Source organism: Leucopleurus acutus (assembly GCF_964270905.1).
Source record: "Leucopleurus acutus genome assembly, chromosome: 10".
Taxonomy (NCBI): Eukaryota; Metazoa; Chordata; class Mammalia; order Artiodactyla; family Delphinidae; genus Leucopleurus; species Leucopleurus acutus.
The window spans coordinates 40,203,289-40,226,637 of NC_139153.1; the positions used below are offsets into that span (position 1 = coordinate 40,203,289).

Genomic DNA, 23,349 nt, shown 5'->3' on the forward strand with positions numbered 1-23,349 from the left:
TCAGCCTCGGATACCGCCCACGCCAGCCCGGCGCCTGAGGTCGGAGAGCCGGAGGGAGACGGGGGGCGCGGTCACCCTCTTCTCGCCCTGGCACTTCGCCAGCTCGCCCGACTCACCGTCCACTGCCAAGCTGGAATTGCTCCCGCGAGGTCCACATCTGCGCCTGGGTAGGCAAAGCGGCAACAATAACGGTACCACCGTCGGCGTCCAGTCGCTAAGCGATCTCACAGCCCGCCCCTGGCCACGGGCGGTGCAGAGGGAAGGACGTGCATCTGCAGGAAGTGCGTCACGGCGCAGCGCGTGGCCTGCCGGGAAGCGTAGTTTCGGAACAGAACGCGACCCCCACGGGTCGGAGAAAGACTGTATTCTCGCGTTAACCTGCTGATTTCTCCTCCACACGTTTTCTTGTTTCCATGCTCTTAAACATTCTATAAATGTTTAAGCAAAACGTAGTCTTGTTTCCATGCTCTTAAACATTCTATAAATAGCCTTATAACGTATCTACTAGCTAATTTTGCACAATTTCTTTAATGATATACGGTAATCCGTTCATTTTTGTTCACAGCTGTATGGTATCTATTGTAAAATTAGACCAGTATTCCAATTGGTTGTTATCCTGTGTGTCTCCTTGCACACCCATGGAGAGTTTCTCTAGGGCAGCGGTTCACAAACTTTTTGCTGCAATAATCCTTTTACACTCTTAAAAAGTACTTTTTTCCAGTTCCATTGAGATATTACTGACATACAGCACTGTATAAGTTTAAGGTGTACAGCATAACGATTTGACTTACATATATTGTGAAATGATTACCACAATGTTTCATTAACATCCATCATCTCATATAGATACGAAAAGAAAAAAAAATGTTTTTTTTTACTTGTGATGAGAACTCTTAGGATCTACTCTCTTGACAACTTTCAACTATACCACACAGCAGTGTTACTATAGTCATCATTACATCCCTGTACTTTTGTATCTTATAACTGAAAGTTTGTACTTTTTACAACCTTCATCCAATCTCCACCCATACTCTAACCACAAATCTGATCCCTCTTTCAATGAGTGTGGTTGCTTTTTGTTTGAACGGCATTGAGGAACGGCCACAGTGATGTGTTCAATACCAGAGGAAAAGCCATGAGGGGCACACTTTTCCAGAGTTACGACTGTCAAGAGGAAGCAAAACGTTATGGGTATTGTAACTGCAGGCTTAGCCCTGAGACTGAACTGCGTCTCTGTGAGTGTTTAACAAATGCCTGGCCCCTCCGGACTGTCACCTCCATGTGAGCAGGGACAGCATCCCCACCAGCACTGCACACAGAGCAGTTCTCATTAAGTCCCTACTGGGCGTTGGAGGAGGAGGGCAGAGGTGTATGAAGGGCATGAGAGGGACCCGAGAATGGAGATGCTGTGCTGGACCTCTTGGCCCTGTTACCTCTCCCCATGCCCTCCTGGAAGGAACAGCTGCCTCACCCATCTCTGTATTGACAGGAGTGATCCTCTCTCTCTCTCTCTCTCTCACACACACACACACCCAAGAGGACTCTCAGAGTTAAGGACTTGGTCCTGGTAAGATGAAGGAGGGGAGATAAGTGAATTTGAATGTGGAGGAAATTGTTTTCAGAAGAATTTATTTTTCAGAGTCCAAAAGTCTGAGCCAGGATAAGCTGATTCTTAGCAGTATTCACTGGGCTGAAATATCCCAAAGATATCTTTGATTCTCTGAGCAAATCTCTCAGTCTTTTTGCCTATCTTCTCCCACCTCTCTGGAGGAAGTCACCCAGCCATCGAAATAGCCCCACACTCCGAATCTGTGAACCAGGAGGAAACAGGCTTCTTTTGGGGATTGGTTCAAGATTAACACAGGACCACACCCCACCTGAACACCCCCATTCCTGGGCCACTGCAGGAAGCTTGGAGCCCTAATCAACTTCCAGTGTGACACTTGGAGCAGGTGGTTGAATACCTATACACACAGACAGATGAGAAAACTGGGGGCCACAGATGGCAAGGGGTTTCCCAGGGTCACAAGCCCATCCCAACAAAGCTGGACTGGAGCAGGGGCTGAAAGCCCATGACTTGAGTCAATGCCTCTTAAACTTCAGCACAGTCAGAATCCCCTGGAGCCCTTGTGAAAATGCAAATGGCTGGGCCCCAGCCCAGAGTCTGATTCAGGAGGTCTGAGTGGGGCCTGGGAATCTGCCTTTCTGTCAAGTTCCCGGGTGGGACCCCACTTAGAGAACCACTGCTCTAAGGGATGGCAGAGCCATTCCTGGAGACCTTGGGGTTGGGTGAGGGAGGGACCAGGGTTGGGGGGCCTTTCTTTGCCCTCGAAGGGGCAGCAGGTAATTGGTCCAAAGGATGTTCCACAACCCAACCCATTATCAGCTCCATAACACAGAAGGGGCCACTCACCTCATTAGAGTTTATGACAAATTGGTCCTTGGACTGGTCCAGGGTGACTGTCCCCACACACTGTTTCACCAGCTGGAAGGGGAGGTTCGAGGTCAAACTGGAACCCCCCGGGCCATCACCTCCCAAACTCAGCCTACGGACTGGAAATCTTGCCCGAAGCCCCTTATTAGGCTCCCTGGGAAGCATCCACCAGTGCCCCCAGCCCCCAGCCTCACCCCATTCTCCTTGAAGTCACACTGGCTCCGGGGGCTGCTGGGTCGTCCTGGGGCACACGGTCTCCTTCACTGTGAAGCTCACAGGCTTCAGGGAGTCTGGGTCCTCATCCTGGTCAAGGATCAAAGTGGGGAGACTGGGCTGAGGTTCATGCTTCCTTCTCTGATCTGTCTCCCTGCCCCCACCTAGACGGCAGCCTCTCCAGCCCCTCCTGTGTGCCTGGCCCTGGGCTTGGTGCTGGGTGCACAGGGGAAGGGGACAGAGCCCACTCCTGGGCTTGTGGGCACACAGAGAACAGCACAACCAGCTCTGATGAGACCACCTGAACCTCTGAGGGGCTGAGGGAAGTCAGGGGTCGCCTGCAGGGAGAGACCTTATCACTGGCACCTCCAAGCTGAGCAGAGTCGTTCCCTGGTAGCGGGACACCGAGTTAAGAGGGGACTTAAAGCAGGGAAGTCACATGGCAGAGCCAGTGACCCCCCTCTATCCCTGGAGCTCCCAGAGAACCCTTAGGCCCAAAAGGGGTGTACAGGGCGCCTGTTCCAACAGTAGAGATGCTAAGGCAGGAAGCCTCATGCTGGGAGGGGACCCAGCTCTGGGAAGGTTTCCTGGAAGAGGTGGGAGCCCACCTAGAGGGAGAAGTCCCTTCCTGACAGGAGGTACAGCCTGAGCAAAGGGGATGACAGTGTGGCCAAGACTAGTGGGAGACAGCCCCCTCCCCAGAGTCCTCCTGACTCACGGTCTTGGGAGGCAGGTCCAGCTCCAGGAGGCGGTAGAGATTAGCTTCTGAGGACCGCTCGTTGAGCTGATCCAAAGCACGAATCACAGCCTCCTTGTAGCTGAGGGTCTGGGCGCTGGCCGAGGGCACCACTAGTCCCAGCAGCAGTAGCCACAGTGACCACCGCCCCAGGGCGAGGCTGGCCCTCTGGGTCTCCATGGTCCCCAAGCCGGCCTCCTCCCAGCACGCAGGACCCTCCTTTATGCTCAACCTGGGCCTGATGCAAAGGCTCAACCAGGAGCCTTCCTGACCTGCCCCATCCCTGGCTACCTTCCAGGGTGTTCACCGGGCTTTCTTCAGCCCCTGCGTTACCTCACAGGATTGCTGGGCAGTGGGAGCGGGAAGCCTCCTGTGGAAGGTGAAGAAATGGTTTCTCCATCTCCCTGACAACGTCTTGGCCTCTCCTGGGGCCCATGGGGAGTGTCAAAGGCAGGGTTGCTCAAGAACGTTGAGTCCTCCAGGAGAGGGAAGACCCGGCTGTGTCTTACGTCCCCTCTGCCTCCACACTCTGGCCTCCTCAGGAATAGGGTAAAGGAGTGATTCAACAGCAACCTCCAAGTTCAGGCACTGCCTTGAACCCAGTAGGAACTCAGTTAAGCTTTGATGAATGGAGGAGAGTACGAACCACAACTAGAGCCTTATCCATCCAGCAGTCCATAGGCAGACAGTCAAGCCCTCACCATCTTGTTCTCTGGGCCCAGCCCTCAGCCAGTGAGCTCTGTCTGCCCCCTCTCCTGGATTCTTCTCCACTGCTTTCTCAGTCTAAAAATGTCCTGTCCCCGGTCCCTGACAAACACGACCTATTGTCCTGGCCCCTCTCCAAAGGAGCCTGAGAAAGGGTCATCTACACCACTGACAGCACTTCTTTGCAGGCTCACATTCAAGGCCATGGCAGGCTGACCAGCCCTCACTGGATCCAGAGGCCCCTCTCAAGCCTTGTCTTTATCTCCACAGGCACTGGAGACACTCTGTGTTCTGAAACTGCCCCCTATCCGATTGTCCCCTGCTGCCACTCTCCTGGGTGCCCTCCTGCCTCCCCCGTGGCTCCTGCTCGGTCTCCTCCAAGGACCCTCCTCCTAAGAGGCAGGGCTGGCACAGGTGCATCCGGGCTGCTTCTCCTCCCAGTCCTCACACATTCCTGGGGACACCCCTTCTCAAGATACCAGTTATCAGGGACACACATCACTGGTCTGTATCTCTGAGCTCAAGACTCCCATGAGTGCCCCTGGTTGTCCGCACTGAGCTGTTGGCTGCTGTTGGCTGGGTGCCGCCGCAGGAGCCCTGAGCTGAAAGCCTGGGAGCTCCACCTGCTCCTTCTTCCTCCTGAGGACACTCCCTCTGGCCTCCCACCAGCCCAGCCCAGCTCCTACCACCGTCTTCTCTCCTCTCAAGTGTAGCCACAGCCTCCAGACTCCACCTTCTCTGGTTCCAGGCTCTCCCCAGACCACTGTCCGCCCTCCACACCATTGTCTAGGGGCTCAGGCCAAGCACTGATTGGGCCATTTCCCCCGCTGCCTTGAGGCAGGGGCATCGGGGTCTGGGTCTTGATGCTCCCTGCTGTCCTCAGCCCCTGCCCTGCAGGCCTCAGGTGTCAGGCTGCCCCGTCCACCGCAACCACTCAGACAGCGCTGAGCCCCTGCTCTTCCCCATCTCTGCGCCTGGTCCCTCTGCTTGCCCTGCCCTTCCGCCTGGGGAAGGCTTCAGGGACCTTCAAGCACACAAGGCATCTCCTCTTCTTGTCTGCCATAGCCCACAGGAAGCCTCTTCTGATTTAACCCCAAGTAACTCCGTGTCCAGTGCTCTGGTTGAGTCACCAGGCAGGGATGGCCAGTGCTCGGGGGTGGAGGGAGCACAACTGGGAGAGATAATGAGCCAAAGTGTTAGAGGGGCCCAGAGGCCATGAAGCAAATTCTGATCCAGTCTTCCATGGAATGGCCATGTGACTGAAGGCCTGTGGGACTCTTGGCAATTGGCTGGGGCACTTCGGAAGGTGGCAACCGGGAAGGATGGCGCTGGTTGCGCACTCAGCCTTGGAGAAGGAAGGAGAGGTGGGCTTCTGTGCAACCTGGTTTCACAGTCCAGGTGTTGCCCCAGTGGCCTCTTGGTCAAGCTGTGTACTTTCCCCATGTCGAAGGAGGAAAAGAAGGTGATCACAGTAGAAAATAATTGGCAATATACATTGTTACTGCTGTCTGGTAACCCTGAAATTGTCGCTGTGCTCTCTTGCCTCTGCACCTTTGTATTTGTTTATTCTTCAGACTGAAGTCCCCTTTCTCGTCCTTCCCTGAATCCTTAGGAGGGTCCCCCGCCAGGTCCTCAGGCAGCACCTCCCATGGTGGGGGGAGAGCCTTCCCTTCCTCCAGCATCTGGCTTTCCTGATTTAGTCCTCACAGCCTGTCAGAGCGGAGGTCTTCTCAGGAGAGACACAACAGCCCTTGTCCCAGGCACGTTGCCCCTGACTCCACTTCTGGTCCTTGAGAAATCCTCATGCAACCTTCACCCCAACAAACTCAGGTATGAGCCCTGATCCTGCATCTCCTCTCTCCTTTGCTCCTCCCAGCCATCCTTCCTGTCCATGAGACTCATGGCCATTGTACCTGTAGGCTTAGCCCTGAGTCTGGACTGCATCTCTGTGAGTGTTTAACAAGATGCCTGGCCCCTCCTGGACTGTCACCTCCATGTGAGCAGGGACAGCATCCCCACCAGCACTGCACACAGAGCAGGTCTCCTTAAGTTCTTACTGGGTGTTGGAGGAGGAGGGCAGAGGCGTGTGAAGGGCACAGGAGGGACCCGAGAATGGAGACGCTGTGCTGGACCTCTTGGCCCTGGCCCCTCCCCATGCCCTCCTGGAAGGAACAGCTGCCTCATCCATCTCTCTCTTTCATGCCTGCATTCACACACACACACACACACACACACACACACGTGGCATTCCAGAGTTACGGATTCAATCTTGGTAAGTGGGAGGAGGGGAGATGAGTGAAACTGAAGTCTGGAGGATACTGATTTCACAAGAATTTATTTTTCAGAGTCCAGTAGCCTGAGCCAGAATAAGCATACGATTAGGACTCTTCTCTGTCTCATGATGCAAAGCCTTGATGTGCTGATTACCGGCACATTCTTATCACTATCATGCGACATCTTTGCGCCGGCTGTGGTGGCGCCCATGGTAGCTTTGTAATCCTGACACTCTGGGCCTGTGAACCAGGAAGAAACAGGTTGCTCTTGGTACTGGACCAGCATCAACACAAGGCCCCTCCCCACCTGGACTTCCCTCTTCCAGGGCCACACCAGGATCCTTGGGGCCCCAGTTCACCCTCTGGCTGTGACCTGTGGAGCTTGTGTTGAATCCCGACACATACAGGCAGAAGAGAAAACTGAGGCCCACAGAAGGCAAGGGGCTTCCCAGGGTCACAAGCCCAACCATCAAAGCTGGATGACAACAGGGGATGAAAGCTCCAGTCAGTGTCTTTCAAATTCAGCAGTCATAATCCCCTGGAGGCCTTGTGAAAATGCAAATGGCTGGGCCCCAGCCCAGAGTCTGATTCAGGAGGTCTGAGTGGGGCCTGGGAATCTGCCTTTCTGTCAAGTTCCCGGGTGGGACCCCACTTAGAGAACCACTGCTCTAAGGGATGGCAGAGCCAGTCCTGGAGGCCTGGGGCTCGGGTGAGGGAGGGGCCAGGTAGGAGGGCCTTTCTCTGCCCTCGAAGGGGTAGCAGGTAATTGGTCCAAAGGACGTTCCACTACCCACCCTCAGCAGCCCCTGCAGCACACAGGGGCCACTTACCTTATTACAGGTGATGTCAAAGTTACCCCTGTCCTGGTCCAGGGTGACTGTCCCCACACACTGTTTCACCAGCTGGAAGGGGAGGCTCGTGGTCAAACTGGAACGCCCAGCTCATAAACTCCCAGCCTCACCCAGGGGCTGAAAATCTTCCCGGAAGCCCCCTGTTCACATCCCTGGGAAGCATCCTCCAGTGCCCCCATCCCCCAGCCTCACCCCATTCTCCTTGAAGTCACACTGCTCCGGGGGCTGCTGGGTCATCCTGGGGCACACGGTCTCCTTCACCGTGAAGCTCACAGGCTTTGGGGTGTCCGGGTCCTCATCCTGGTCAAGGATCAACGTGGGGAGACTGGGCTCAAGCTCATGCTTCCTTCTCTGATCTGTCTCCCTGCCCCCACCTAGATGGCAGCTTCTCCAGCCCCTCCTGTGTGCCTGGCCCTGGGCTTGGTGCTGGTTGCACGGAAGAAGGGACAGAGCCCGTTCCAGGCCTCACGGGCACACAGAGAACAAGAGCGGACCTCAGACCAGCTCTGACAACAGCACCTGAACCTCTGAGGGGCTGAGGGAATTCAGGGGTTGCCTGCAGGTAGAAGCCTCATCACTGTAACCACCAGGCTGAGCAGAGCCCTCCCTGGTAGGGAACAAAGAAGTGCAGAGGGAACCAAAGCCAGGAAGTCACATCACAGAGCCAAGGACCACCCTCCATCCTTGGAGTTCCCAGAAGCCCCTTAAGCCCGAACAGGGTATACAGGGCGCCTGTTCCCACAGTAGAGATGCCAAGGCAGGAAGCTCTCAGGCTGGGAGGGGACCCAGCTCTGGGAAGGTTTCCTGGAAGAGGTGGGAGCCCACCTAGAGGGAGAAGTCCCTTCCTAAGAGGAGGTACAGCCTGAGCAGAGGCGGTGACAGTGTGGCCATGGCTGGCGGGAGACAGCCCCCTCCCCAGGGTCCTCCTGACTCACGGCCTTGGGAGGCGGGTCCAGCTCCAGGAGGCGGTAGAGATTAGCTTCTGAGGACCGCTCGTTGAGCTGATCCAAAGCACGAATCACGGCCTCGTTGTAGCTGAGGGTCTGGGCGCTGGCCGAGGGCACCACTAGTCCCAGCAGCAGTAGCCACAGTGACCACCGCCCCAGGGCGAGGCTGGCCCTCTGAGTCTCCATGGTCCCCAAGTTGGCCTCCTCCCAGCACGCAGGACCCTCCTTTATGCCCCTCCTGGGCCTGATGCAATGGCCCAACCACGAGTCTTCCTGACCTGCCCCATCCCTGATCTCCTCCCCGGCTGTGAGCTGGACTTGCCTCAGCCCCTGCTGTTGCCTCACGGGATTGCTGGGCAGTGGGAGCGGGGAAGCCTCCTGTGGAAGGTGAAGAAATGGTTTCTCCATCTCCCTGACAACGTCTTGGCCTCTCCTGGGGCCCATGGGGAGTGTCATAGGCAGGGTTGCTCAAGAGCATTGAGTCCTCCAGGAGAGGGAAGACCAGGCTCTGTCTTACGTCCCCTCTGCCTCCACACTCTGGTCTCCTCAGGAATAGGGTAAAGGAGTGTATTCAGCACTCAATCTCCTCCTCTAGGCACTGTCTGGCACAGAGTAGTCATCAGTTAATGTCGATGAGTGGATGACTGTACCAGCTCCTTCTAGAGCCTTACACACCTAGCCAAACCCTAGGCAGACAGTCAACCCCACACCATCTTGTCTTTTGGGCCCAGCCCTCAGCCAGTCAGGGGCTTGGCTCCCTCTGTCTCCTGTCCTGGATTCATCCTCACTGTTTTCTCGGTTAAATAGTTCTCCACGGGTCCCCACCAGACATGGCCTGTCCCCCTGACCCCTCCTCAACCAAGCATGGGAGGGGTCATCTGCACTGGGACCCCAATTCAGTGTCGCCTCTCACACTCAAGGCCACTGCAGGCTGGCCAGTCCTCACTGGATCCAAATTCACACTCAAGCCTTGTCTTCAACTATACAGACTCTAGAGACACGTCTGTCCTCCTGAAATGGCCCTTGACCGATTGTCCCCTGCTGCCACTCTCCTGGGTGCCCTCCTGCCTCCCCCGTGGCTCCTGCTCGGTCTCCTCCAAGGACCCTCCTCCTAAGAGGCAGGGTTGGCACAGGTGCATCCGGGCTGCTTCTCCTCCCAGTCCTCACACATTCCTGGGGACACCCCTTCTCAAGATACCAGTTATCAGGGACACACATCACTGGTCTGTATCTCTGAGCTCAAGACTCCCATGAGTGCCCCTGGTTGTCCACACTGAGCTGCTGGCTGCTGTTGGCTGGGTGCCGCCGCAGGAGCCCTGAGCTGAAAGCCTGGGAGCCCCACCTGCTCCTTCTTCCTCCTGAGGACACTCCCTCTGGCCTCCCACCAGCCCAGCCCAGCTCCTACCACAGTCTTCTCTCAAGTGTAGCCACAGCCTCCAGACTCCACCTTCTCTGGTTCCAGGCTCTCCCCAGACCACTGTCCGCCCTCCACACCATTGTCTAGGGGCTCAGGCCAAGCACTGATTGGGCCATTTCCCCCGCTGCCTTGAGGCAGGGGCATCGGGGTCTGGGTCTGGATGCTCCCTGCTGTCCTCAGCCCCTGCCCTGCAGGCCTCAGGTGTCAGGCTGCCCCATCCACCGCAGCCACTCAGACAGCGCTGAGCCCCTGCTCTTCCCCATCTCTGCGCCTGGTCCCTCTGCTTGCCCTGCCCTTCCGCCTGGGGAAGGCTTCCCTGACCTCCATCCAGAAATGGCACCTCCTCCTCTTGGCTCCCACAGCCTCAGGAAGTCTCTTCTGATTTGACCCCAGTGGCTCCCTGTCCAGTGCTGTGGATGAGACACCAGGCTGGGGGGTCAGTGTGGGAGTTGGTGAGAACACAGCCGGAAAGATCATGGGCCAAAGCAATAGAGGGGCCACAGGCCAAGAAGGAGATTCTTGTACAGTTTTCTGGAGGAATAACCATGTGGTTGTGAGGCTTGGGGTAGCTCCTGTACTCAGCCGGCCTGCGGGACTCTTGGGGCCATGGCCAAGGCACCTCAGAAGGTGGCAACCGGGAAGGATGGCGCTGGTTGCGCACTCAGCCTTGGAGAAGGAAGGAGAGGTGGGCTTCTGCGCAACCTGGTTTCACAGTCCAGGTGTTGCCCCAGTGGCCTCTTGGTCAAGCTGTGTCCTTTCCCCAAGTCAAGGGAGGAAAAGAAGGTGATTACAGTAGCAAATAATTAGCAATACACATGGTTACTTGGTGTCTTGAAACCCTCCCTGTGCATTCCTGTCTCTGGGCCTTTCCATTTGCTCACCCTTCAGACTGAAGTCCCCTTCCCCATCCTCCCTGGATCCCGTGTAGGGTCCTCTGCCAGGTCCTCACACTGCACTTCCTGTAATGGGGGGCCTGCCTTTCATGCCTGCAGCATCTGGCTTTCCTGGTTTAGGAAAGCCTCATAGCCTATCAGAGCGGAGGTCTTCTCAGGAAAGACACCACAGCCCTTGTCCCCAGGCAGGTTGCCCCTGACTCCACATCTGGTCCTTGAGAAATCCTCATGTACCCTTCACCCCAACAAAGTCAGGTATGAGCCCTGACCCTACATCACCCACTCCTTTGCTCCTCTCAGCCATCCTTCCTGTCCAGACACTTTATGGGAAAGAGAACTGGACCCTAGGCTGCTGTGTCCCCAACTGTGGGGACACCCACTAGCTCTCTGATTTGACCAGCTGATGAGTAAAATGAGACCTACAGGCAATATCTTTCCAACAAGGCCCTCCCACCCTCTGAAAAATGACAGACCTGGACGTGGATCAACGGCCCCGACTCAACCCACCATGCTCGCCCTTCTACAGGGACAAGGGGCTGGAATTCAGACCCCCCTCCTGCCCTCTGCAGTGAGCAGGGAAGGCAGCCATGGCTGCTGTGAGGGTGGGAATTTGGGTCAGGGATGAAGGTCAGGACCCTCTGCTCAGGGTCAGCTTCCTCCTTTCCCTTGTACCACTTCATGTGAAGCAAAGATCTGGGGAGATTATGTCCTCCTGGAAAGCCCTCAGCTAGGCTGGGATTTCCCAGGCACGGGCCTTGGAGAAGGAGAGCAGCTAGCAGGAGGGCAGCACTACCCCACCTCAATCAAATGCCTAACCAGCTCCTCTCCGCAGCATCTGGGGCTGTGTGACAAGGTGAGCGTGAGCTGGGCCCAGGTGGAGGCTGAGTGCGAGGGTGCCTGAGCTTTGCAGAAGAGGATCAGGCTTAGGGCCAGCCCCAGACATGGAGCAGACTGGTGGGCGTGAGTACCATTCCCGTGAGTGGGATTTTACTGGGGACATGGGTATAGACAGGGCAGCTAGGGGCGCAGGCCAGGCCTGCCCCCAGAGAGCCTAAGAGGGTGTCCTCTCCCCAAAGGGGACTCTGGATGCCTCAGGTACATCTGAGAAGGCACATCCTCCCTCTTCCTTCTGCCAGAACAAAGACCTGCAAACCCCAGGGTCTCAGGGTCGGCCTCCAAGAGACCATGTTCTGCAAGCAGGAAGCAGGTCAGGCCTATCTGGACCCCAGCTTCCAGGAAGATGAAGTGAGACGGTGCACTGCACACGAGGCCCACACAGCTTCATCTTTCCTGGGTGCCTCTGCGGTCCCTCCCCACAGCCTGGCTTGTCTTAGTGAAGGTCAATGCATCTGGTCATAGATGCCCTGGGAAGGCAGAAACTGCCCCTCCGGAGGCACCGAAGGGCTGTTCTGGGGGTCCCCTTCTGCTCTGTATTCCCACTCTCTTCCTTCCCTTCCTGGGCTCTCCCCTGTCCTCTGACTGCTCATGGCTGACGGCAAAGACTCAGGCATTTTCGAGTCAAGTACCCAGGGAAATAAGGTCTCTCAGAATGGCTTCCAGGACCTCCTTCCTGTGTTGTGACAAGTGTGGAGTCACCACTGGCCAGGACCGGCTACGTCATCTGCAAAATGAGAACGTGGGGCCCCTTGTGCAAAATCGTGGGAGTTTCAAGACCTCAAGCATAAGTCAAATCTCCAAAATTTACAAGCAGCCCGTGCAGCTCAATATCAAAAAAACAAACAACCCAATCCAAAAATGGGCAGAAGACCTAAATAGACATTTCTCCAAAGAAGATATACAGATTGCCAACAAACACATGAAAGAATGCTCAACATCATTAATCATTAGAGAAATGCAAATCAAAACTACAACGAGATATCATCTCACACCAGTCAGAATGGCCATCATCAAAAAATCTACAAACGATAAATGCTGGAGAGGGTGTAGAGAAAAGGGAACCCTCTTGCACTGTTGGTGGGAATGTAAATTGATACAGCCACTATGGAGAACAGTATGGACGTTCCTTAAAATATGAAAAATAGAACTACCGTATGACCCGGCAATCCCACTCCTGGGCCTATACCCTGAGAAAACCATAATTCAAAAAGAGTCATGTACCACAATGTTCATTGAAGCTCTATTTACAATAGCCAGGACATGCAAGCAACCTAAGCGTCCATCAACAGATGAACGGATAAAGAAGATGTGGCACGTATATACAATGGAATATTGCTCAGCCATAAAAAGAAACAAAATTGAGTTATTTGTAGTGAGATGGATGGACCTAGAGTCTGTCATACAGAGTGAAGTAAGTCAGAAAGAGAAAAACAAATACCGTATGCTAACACATATATATGGAATCTAAAAAAAAAAAAATTGTCATGAAGAACCTAGGGACAAGACGGGAATAAAGACGCAGACCTACTAGAGAATGGACTTGAGGATATGGGGAGGAGGAAGGGTAAGCGGCGACAAAGTGAGAGAGTGGCATGGACATATATACACTACCAAATGTAAAATAGATAGCTAGTGGGAAGCAGCCGCAAAGCACAGGGAGATCAACTCAGTGTTTTGTGACCACCGAGAGGGGTGGGATAGGGAGGGTGGGAGGGAGGGAGACGCAAGAGGGAAGAGATATGGGGATATATGTATATGTATAGCTGATTCACTTTGTTATAAAGCAGAAACTAACACACCGTTGTAAAGCAGTTATACTCCAATAACGATGTTAAAAAAAAGAATAAGTCATTACCAGGTACCAAGCCCTTCTGAGCACAGGGGCCTGTGTGACTGCACTGGTGACACACTCGTGACGCTGGCCCTGCCCCCAGCCCCCAAAATACAGTCATGGCAGGAAGAGCTCCAAGTACCTGCTTCAGGAGTTCCTCAGATGGCGGAAATTTTAATTCCCTGGGAAATACATGTACTTATCACTTTGATTTACTGGTTCTCTGAAGTCGTCTTTAAGAAATAAAGAAGGGCTCTAAACACACACAAACATACACAAGTGTAGCAGCGCTGACTATACCAACTCCCATTGCTTAGAAGGGCAACCAGGCCCCAGGAAAGCAAGGGACAAGGGGGCTCAGCAAGGCTGTGGGTGGGGCACGTGGCAGGGCTGGGACTGGACTCACGGGCCAATGCTCTTTCCACCGCCCACAGCACCCACAGCCGTCCAACTCTGGGGGCATCTGGAGCTCGTGACAGGGCCCATGGCCTCCTCTCCAGCCCAGCACCCCCCTGCCCCCAGCCTGCTCAGGCCCAGTGGGGCCCACACAGCAGGCTGCTTCCTGGGCTGGAACAGCCTCCTGCAGCTGCCCAGCCCAGCCGGCCTGATCTCCAGAGTCCTTGCTCCTCAGGACAAGCTCCCCTGTGCTCGGAGACACCGAGCGTGGGGTGGAGAGCTGGGTACCCGGCCCTGTGAGCTGAAGAAGGGAGGCTCAGGGGACTTTCCTGGTAGTCCAGTGGTTAAGACTCTGAGCTTCCACTGCAGGGGGCGCAGGGTTGATCCCTGGTCGGGGAACTAAGATCCTGCATGCTACGCAGTGCAGCCCAAAAAAAAAAAAAAAGAATAAGGAAGGGAAGCTCAGGATCGTCCCAGGCCCTCCCACAGAACAGGCACCAGAAGCTGAGCCAGGGAAGACAGGAGCACCCGGGCTCCAAAAGTGCCCTTCTCAGCTGTTCTACAAGGAACAGGAGATCTGGACAGTGTCCTCTGAAGACAAATGGGAACTCCTCCAGAAAGTGGATCTTCTGCTCTCCTGGGGTCAGGACAGATGGGACAGGTCCTGCGGAAGTTGGTTCTGATGACTGACATGCCATAAAATGGTCCAGGGCACAGATCCTGAAGCCAGAGTCCATCAGGTCCTAGCTCTGCCCGTCACTTGCTGTTTACTTTTGGGGAAGAAGTTCTCAGTCTCTTTGTGCCTCCATTTTTCTCTCAGTAAATTTGCCCTTGGAAAGCACACACCTCGGGTGGCTGATCAAGGATGAGGGCTGATAAAGGAGTCAACCCTGGGAAAGAACTTAGGGCACTGGTGCTGGAGGGTGGACAGAGAATAACTGGGAGAGATAATGGGCCAAAGTGTTAGAGGGGCCACAGGCCAAGAAGGAGATTCTTGTACAGTTTTCTGGAGGAATGACCATGTGGTTATGAGGCCTGGGGTAACTCCTGTACTCAGCCGGCCTGCGGGACTCTTGGGGCCATGGCCAGGGCACCTCAGAAGGTAGCAACCGGGAAGGATGGCGCTGGTTGCGCACTCAGCCTTGGAGAAGGAAGGAGAGGTGGGCTTCTGTGCAACCTGGTTTCACAGTCCAGGTGTTGCCCCAGTGACCTCTTGGTCAAGCTGTGTCCTTTCCCCAAGTCAAGGGAGGAAAAGAAGGTGATTACTGTAGAAAATAATTAGCAATACACATGGTTACTGGGTGTCTGTAATCCTCCCTTTGCTTTCCTGCCTCTGCACCATTGCATTTCCTAAACCTTAGGACTGAGGTGTCTAATGGTCAAAGAGCAGACCCTCTTACCAGTCAATCACTTTTGAAGGCACTGACAAGGCCTGCAGACCTCCCAGCAGGGGCCAATTACATCTCCCGTCTCAAGGGCTGAGATGAAAAATATTCAATTAAAAAAAAACAACATTGTAAATTAACTATACTTCAATAAAAATTTTTAAAATAAAAATATACCTATATTCAATTTTTTTTGTTGTCAGTGTTCATTTAGGCATGTTCATGGCCTGGTCCATGGCATGGGAGGGACCTGAGAATGGAGACGATGTCCTGGACCTCTTGGCCCTGCTGCCTCACAACATGCCCTTCTGGAAAAAACAACCATTCCTCTATTTTGCATGTGCAATCACGTACGTACACAGAAAAACACACACTCTCACAGACAGACACACATACACACACACACACACAGGCACATATAGGAGGCCTGCCGTAGTTAAGGATTTGGTCCCAGTAAGTGGGAGGAGACGAGACAAGTGAAATTAAATAATGGAGGAATTTGCTTTCAGAATATTTTATTTTTCAGAGTCCGGAAGCTTGAGCCAAGGCAGACACCTGTAGGATTCTTCCATGGGCCCACAATTTACCCCAAAATCCCGGTTAGTGGGCCAACTATCCGACCAATTTTCGACAAAACTCTTCCGATTCTGTGACGCAGCCGCCTAAATCTCCCAACACTCTGCAGCTGTGAACCAGGAAGAACCAGGTTACTTGTGGAGAATGGACCCAGGGGTAAAACAAGACCAGTCCCCACCTGGACACTCCTTTCCAGGACCACACCAGGAGACTTGGACCCCAGTTTTCCCTCTAGCTATGACATTTGGAGCACAAGGTTGAATCCCTACACCCACAGACAGATGAGGAAACTGGGGTCCACAGATGGCAAGGGGATTCCCAGGGTCACAAGCCTATCCCAGCAAAGCTGGACGGGAGTAGGGGCTGAAAGCACATTACTCTAGTCAGTGCCTCTCAGAATTCAGCACAGTCGGAATCCCCTGGAGGCCTTGTGAAAATACAAATGGCTGGGCCCCAGCCCAGAGTCTGATTCAGGAGGTCTGAGTGCGGCCTGGGAATCTGCCTTTCTGTCAAGTTCCCGGGTGGGACCCCACTTAGAGAACCACTGCTCTAAGGGATGGCAGAGCCAGTCCTGGAGGCCTGGGGCTCGGGTGAGGGAGGGGCCAGGTAAGAGGGCCTTTCTCTGCCCTGGAAGGGGCAGCGGGTAATTGGTCCAAAGGGTGTTACACAGTCCAACCCCCCCAGAAACCCCTGCAGCTCAGAAGGGGCCACTCACCTCATCACAGGTGATGTTCATTTGGCCCTTGACCTGGTCCAGAGTGACTGTCCCCGCACACTGTTTCACCAGCTGGAAGGGGAGGCTCGGGTCAAACTGGAGCCAGCAGACCATAACCTCCCAGCCTCACACCAGGGGCTGGAAATGGTCCCCAAGCCCCTGTTCAGCTCCCAGGGAGCCCCCAGCCCCCAGCCTCACCCCATTCTCCTTAAAGTCACAATTCTCCTGGGGCTGCTGCGATGTCCTGGGGCACACGGTCTCCTTCACTGTGAAGCTTACAGGCTTTGGGGTGTCCGGGTCACCATCCTGGTCAAGGATCAAAGTAAGGAGACTGGGCTCGGGCTCATGCTTCCTTCTCTGATCTGTCTCCCTGCCCCCACCTAGATGGCAGCCTCTCCAGCCCCTCCTGTGTGCCTGGCCCCTGGCATGGTGCTGGGTGCACAAGGGAAGGGGACAGAGCCCACTCCTGGCCTCATGGGCACAAAGAGAGCAAAGGGGACCTCAGACCAGCTCTGATGAGAACACCTTCCCCATGGAGGGGCTGAGGCAAGTCAGGGACCACCTGCAGGGAAAGACCTTGTCACTGGAACCTCCAGGCTGAGCAGAGCCCTCCCTGGTAGAGAGATAACGAGGAGCAGGGGGACTTTAGCAGGGAGGCCACATGGCAGAGCCAGTGACCACCCTCTATCCCTGGAGTTCCCAGAAGGCCCTTAAGCCTGAACAGGGTGTACAGGGCGCCTGTTTCCACAGTAGAGATGCTAAGGCAGGAAGCTCTCATTGCTGGCAGGGGACCCAGCTCTGGGAAGGTTTCCTGGAAGAGGTGGGAGCCCACCTAGAGGGAGAAGTCCCTTCCTGACAGGAGGTACAGCCTGAGCAGAGGCGGTGACAGTGTGGCCATGGCTGGCGGGAGACAGCCCCCTCCCCAGGGTCCTCCTGACTCACGGCCTTGGGAGGCAGGTCCAGCTCCAGGAGGCGGTAGAGATTAGCTTCTGAGGACCGCTCGTTGAGACGATCCACAGCATGAAGCACAGCTTCCCTGTAGCTGAGGGTCTGGGCGCTGGCCGAGGGCACCACTAGTCCCAGCAGCAGTAGCCACAGTGACCACCGCCCCAGGGCGAGGCTGGCCCTCTGAGTCTCCATGGTCCCCAAATCGGCCTCCTCCCAGCACGCAGGACCCTCCTTTATGCCCCTCCTGGGCCTGATGCAATGGCCCAACCACGAGTCTTCCTGACTTGCCCCATCCCTGATCTCCTCCCCGGCTGTGAGCTGGACTTGCCTCAGCCCCTGCTGTTGCCTCACGGGATTGCTGGGCAGTGGGAGCGGGGAAGCCTCCTGTGGAAGGTGAAGAAATGGTTTCTCCATCTCCCTGACAATGTCTTGGCCTCTCCTGGGGCCCATGGGGAGTGTCATAGGCAGGGTTGCTCAAGAGCATTGAGTCCTCCAGGAGAGGGAAGACCAGGCTCTGTCTTACGTCCCCTCTGCCTCCACACTCTGGTCTCCTCAGGAATAGGGTAAAGGAGTGTATTCAGCACTCAATCTCCTCCTCTAGGCACTGTCTGGCACAGAGTAGTCATCAGTTAATGTTGATGAGTGGATGACTGTACCAGCTTCTTCTAGAGCCTTACACACCTAGCCAAACCCTAGGTAGACAGTCAACCCTACACCATCTTGTCTTTTGGGCCCAGCCCTCAGCCAGTCAGGGGCTTGGCTCCCTCTGTCTCCTGTCCTGGATTCATCCTCACTGTTTTCTCGGTTAAATAGTTCTCCACGGGTCCCCACCAGACATGGCCTGTCCCCCTGACCCCTCCTCAACCAAGCATGGGAGGGGTCATCTGCACTGGGACCCCAATTCAGTGCCGCCTCTCACACTCAAGGCCACTGCAGGCTGGCCAGTCCTCACTGGATCCAAATTCACACTCAAGCCTTGTCTTCAACTATACGGACTCTAGAGACGCCTCTGTCCTCCTGAAATGGCCCTTGACCGATTGTCCCCTGCTGCCACTCTCCTGGGTGCCCTCCTGCTTCTCCCGTGGCTCCTGCTCGGTCTCCTCCAAGGACCCTCCTCCTAAGAGGCAGGGCTGGCACAGGTGCATCCGGGCTGCTTCTCCTCCCAGTCCTCACACATTCCTGGGGACACCCCTTCTCAAGATACCAGTTTTCAAGGACACACATCACTGGTCTGTATCTCTGAGCTCAAGACTCCCATGAGTGCCCCTGGTTGTCCACACTGAGCTGTTGGCTGCTGTTGGCTGGGTGCCGCCGCAGGAGCCCTGAGCTGAAAGCCTGGGAGCCCCACCTGCTCCTTCTTCCTCCTGAGGACACTCCCTCTGGCCTCCCACCAGCCCAGCCCAGCTCCTACCACCGTCTTCTCTCAAGTGTAGCCACAGCCTCCAGACTCCACCTTCTCTGGTTCCAGGCTCTCCCCAGACCACTGTCCGCCCTCCACACCATTGTCTAGGGGCTCAGGCCAAGCACTGATTGGGCCATTTCCCCCGCTGCCTTGAGGCAGGGGCATCGGGGTCTGGGTCTGGATGCTCCCTGCTGTCCTCAGCCCCTGCCCTGCAGGCCTCAGGTGTCAGGCTGCCCCATCCACCCCAGCCACCCAGACAGCGCTGAGCCCCTGCTCTTCCCCATCTCTGCGCCTGGTCCCTCTGCTTGCCCTGCCCTTCTGCCTGGGGAAGGCTTTCCTGACCTCCATCCAGAAATGGCACCTCCTCCTCTTGGCTCCCACAGCCTCAGGAAGTCTATTCTGATTTGGCCCCAAGTGGCTCCCTGTCCAGTGCTGTGGATGAGACACCAGGCTGGGGGGTCAGTGTGGGAGTTGGTGAGAACACAGCCGGAAAGATCATGGGCCAAAGCAATAGAGGGGCCACAGGCCAAGAAGGAGATTCTTGTACAGTTTTCTGGAGGAATAACCATGTGGTTGTGAGGCCTGGGGTAGCTCCTGGACTCAGCCGGCCTGTGGGACTCTTGGGGCCATGGCCAGGGCACCTCAGAAGGTAGCAACCGGGAAGGATGGCGCTGGTTGCGCACTCAGCCTTGGAGAAGGAAGGAGAGGTGGGCTTCTGTGCAACCTGGTTTCACAGTCCAGGTGTTGCCCCAGTGGCCTCTTGGTCAAGCTGTGTCCTTTCCCCAAGTCAAGGGAGGAAAAGAAGGTGATTACTGTAGAAAATAATTACCAATACACATGGTTACTGGGTGTCTGTAATCCTCCCTTTGCTTTCCTGCCTCTGCACCATTGCATTTCCTAAACCTTAGGACTGAGGTCCCCTTCCCCATCCTTCCATGGGTACAGGCAACCGGTTGTTCAAGGACAAGGTCTGATAAAGGAGTCAACCGTGGGAAAGACCTTGGGAGCAACTGGCCTATAACTGATGCTCCATTAAGAGCAGCTGTTAGTATCAAGAGGCCAAAAAGCCGTCCCCAGGGCTACCCAGGTCCTTAGACTCTGGAGTCAGGCTGATATGTGTTTGAATTCTTGGTTTGCCTCTCACTAGCTGTGACTTCCTTGCAAATACTCTGCTTTGGTGGAACTCTCAGCAGCAAGGGAGAGTGAATCCAGCTACAATGACCTAGAGAAACCCACGTGGCTCCATTTTCCTGCAGTTCTCTCTCCAGGCTCTTGCTTAGAGAGAGAGAGAGAGAAGCAGGGGGAGAGGGAAGCATGGGGTGGGGGGGGTGGATAAAGGAGCAGCATTAAGAGAGGGAGGATCTCTGAGGCCACAGTAGCTGTGCCCTGAGATGGTCAGGCTGGGCCCTGGGCACTCTCCCCACGCCCCCTCCTAACCCAACAGAGGACACACCAGCCAAGAGATGGGAGCAGAGGCTCCTGCAGACGCTGCTGCAAGAGTGTTGTCACCACCTTGTCCCCAATCTGGGGCTCCCACCTTTCCCAGCTCCCCTCTATTTCCCTGCCCAGTCTGGTTGAGCCAGCCATCCTTTCCCATCATGCTCTGCACTTAAAACCCCCAATTGGACAAAGCACAGCCTCACCTGTGTTTAGACACATCCTCATCCCAGCCCCAGAGCCCAGGACTTCCAGGCAAACAGAGCAGAGTAGTTAAGAGAAGGAGCAGGGCCAGGGCTGAGTGCCCTGGCTTCTGGTCCCCCGGTTGCGGCCTCTGCCCAACCTGTTGACCACCTATGTCAACTTAAACCAGACTTTCACCAGCTGCCCCTCCTTCTCTTTGTCTGTAAAATGGAAGATTTCTTACAGTTGCACAGAAGGCCCTCCTCTCCCCCATGGAGAAATTCCTCCCATCCGAAATTGGAGGTGAGGGTCAGAGACTCTGAACAGCAGGCCCTTGTTCATGCACAGGTGTAAACAGATGTCTCTGAGGCTGAGCAGCTGCAGTGGCACAGCCCACACATTTGTCTTTAACTTAGCTGATTCAGCCTTGAAGGATCAGGCATCTTCAGGAACCTGGGTGGACCAAAGTTCCCAGGAAGCTCTGACACAGACCCCACATCTGAGAGAGCCACATCTGGAACGTGACCAGCCACGTTTCCGTCTAGATGTTTCGCTCCAAATACCCCGTTTACCTCTTCTCTGGGAAATAGTCATTTTGTTGGGGTTTTCATTTCTCACCCTTCCCATGATAGGGGTGTTTCTCTGTTAGGCTCTTAACATCCACTAATGCCCAATAACAAGCTAGTGATGCCTCCTGAATAGGCGGTAGTATCCCATTCCAGGCTGCATAATTCTCAGTCCCCAACACTTGTCATTGGAAAGGCTCTTTAGGACAAATTGGCCTGAGCGGGAGGCAGTCTGTACAGCCTGCTGGTTGCTTTCTTTAAGCACTTGTGTGTCCACAGCTGGCGTGCGGTGATCTCCTGGCCCGTCCACCCCTCTCTTCTAAACTGCTTTGCTGCCACCATATGGCTGTGCAGGGGAGCCTCGAGGACTCCCACTGTGCGCTTGTCCCAATGTCACCATCCTAACCGTGGCTTTTCCCTGGTGGCAGCACCCCTCACAGTCAGAGGTAGTGGTCATCCTAAAACCTCTATCTCTACAGCCATTCAGCAAGATCATCTACCTGACTGTGTGCAATGTCCACCAAATGAAACAACACAGATTAATTTAAAGGACATGGTAAGGCCAGTGTTGGCTGAAACGGCACCTTTTTTTAAAATATATTTTTTAATTAACTGCATTATAGTTGGATTAAGTCACTTTTTTTTTTCCCCACACCGAATGGCATGTGGAACTTCCCCGACCAGGGATCAAACCCGTGCCCACTGCATCGGAAGAGCAGAGTCTTAACCACTGGACCACCAGGGAAGTCCTGAAGCAGCATGTTTACAACCTAAAAAAGACAGCCTGAAGCACCACCCTTGCCTGGAGAGAAGTGTTCAAAGATCTCATTAGGAGTGCATAGGGTCAGAGCCCCGTGGAGTGTGGCTTTTTCTACTACAAGACCAAAAAGGGCTAGGTTTTAATAGGCATTTCAAGTTTGGCACAGGGGTAGTCCTAGTACCAGGAGCATTAAGTTCGTTACTTTGCAAAAGGCAGCAATTTCACTTTGCTGGAGGGATTCAGTTTTGTGGATTCACCCTCATGGTGTCAAGAAACTTGAAAGTTGAAACTAGCCTCTGAGTATTGTTATTTTTCAGTCACTCCTGCACTGTTGATAACACACAAGGCAGAGGCATCAGATGGAAACCTTTGGCTTCCCAACCAACAAAACATCACCTACACGTGAAAACACTGGACAATGTTGTCAGTGCATTGTGGGAAGCTCCTTCCACTCCATGTTGAAGTGATATATTATTGAATACAGATGCAATTAATTACAGATGTATTCTGTAAACCTTAGGCCAATCACATAAAAGTATTTAAACAGAAGTATAAATAGTAGGCCAAAAGCAGACATAAAGAAAAATCATTGGGCTTCCCTGGTGGTGCAGTGGTTGAGAATCTGCCTGCCAATGCGGGGGACACGGGTTCGAGCCCTGGTCTGGGAAGATCCCACATGCCGCGGAGCAACTGGGCCCGTGAGCCACAATTACTGAGCCTGCGCGTCTGGAGCCTGTGCTCTGCAACAAGAGAGGCTGCGATAGTGAGAGGTCCGCGCACCGCGATGAAGAGTGGCCCCCGCTAGCCACAACTAGAGAAAGCCCTTGCACAGAAACGAAGACCCAACACAGCCATAAATAAATAAATAAATAAATAAATTTTAAAAATAAAATAAAAAAAAGAATCATGAAAACAATTCAAAAGGGGAATTCCCTGGCAGTCTGATGGTTAGGGCCCCGGGTTTGATCCCTGGTCAGGGAACTAAAATCCCACAAAAAGAATCTTAAAAAATAAATAAATAATGTTTTTTTTTAAATCAAAAGAAGGCAGAAAAAGAGGGAAAAATAAGGTACTAATTGAATGTATAAGAGAGCTTTGAGATATGAGGTTATAATCCAGATGTGTCAGTGATTACATTATGTAAGTAGCCCTGTGTTAACCAGGTTTTCTACTTTCTGTTTCTGATGTTTTCACATCCCACATAGCCACAAACACCCCACACATCCCAGGGTTAGCAGATGCCTAGAGACAGCAGACTCTCTCCCTCAGCTCGCTTTTCACATGCAAACTGACCAGCACCCCACCCCACCCTCTCTGCTGCTGAGACTCTAACCCCCTGTCCTAATAGCCCCAGGGTCAGGCATCAACAACTTGGGCAGCCCCTACACCCCAGCCCCAGCTCACTGAAATTACTCAAGCTAGCCAATCCTAAACCTGGTCAGCCTCACCCTCAAGCCTCGTCCATTCCTTCCCTGGAGAACATCACATGGGCTTCCCTGCAGTGCCCCGCCCTGGCTCTCTGCTTGTCACTGTCCTCTCCTGTGGGCCAGCATGACCCGCTCCTCCCCCCCACCCCCACCCCGGGAACTGTGAGCAACAAACTCGCTCTGCACTGGCGATGGGCTCCCGATCTGGTGATCTGACCACAGCTAATAAAACCCAAACCCTGGGGACATAGGAACCACTGAGAGAGACAGAGACAGAGAGGGAGGAAGAGAGAAGGAGGGAAAGAGAAAGAGAGAAACAATTTAGGCAAAATGTAGGTGACCCTGGGAATAGAGAAT

The 23,349-nt window shown here is 54.4% G+C and overlaps 3 protein-coding genes across 3 annotated transcripts; all 3 read right to left on the reverse strand.

Annotated features, from left to right (window-relative positions):
• Positions 1-3,563, reverse strand: LOC309967600 (cathelicidin-4-like; the record flags this gene model as incomplete). The annotated part of the gene is given in 6 exon segments (XM_082848380.1): positions 1-163; positions 229-305; positions 2,414-2,485; positions 2,629-2,652; positions 2,654-2,737; positions 3,366-3,563. Coding segments are annotated over 6 exon segments (618 nt in total).
• Positions 3,564-6,511: 2,948 nt separating this feature from the next.
• Positions 6,512-8,345, reverse strand: LOC309967601 (cathelicidin-1-like; the record flags this gene model as incomplete). The annotated part of the gene is made up of 4 exons (XM_082848381.1): positions 6,512-6,601; positions 7,192-7,263; positions 7,405-7,512; positions 8,148-8,345. The coding sequence occupies 4 exons, from the start codon at positions 8,343-8,345 to the stop codon at positions 6,512-6,514; spliced, it is 468 nt and encodes a 155-aa protein (XP_082704507.1).
• A 7,142-nt stretch (positions 8,346-15,487) lies between these two features.
• On the reverse strand, positions 15,488-17,409 carry LOC309968094 (antibacterial peptide PMAP-36-like; the record flags this gene model as incomplete). Its single annotated transcript, XM_082849216.1, has 4 exons — positions 15,488-15,663; positions 16,270-16,341; positions 16,468-16,575; positions 17,212-17,409. The coding sequence occupies 4 exons, from the start codon at positions 17,407-17,409 to the stop codon at positions 15,562-15,564; spliced, it is 480 nt and encodes a 159-aa protein (XP_082705342.1). The 3' UTR covers positions 15,488-15,561.
• Between the last annotated feature and the right edge of the window lie 5,940 nt (positions 17,410-23,349).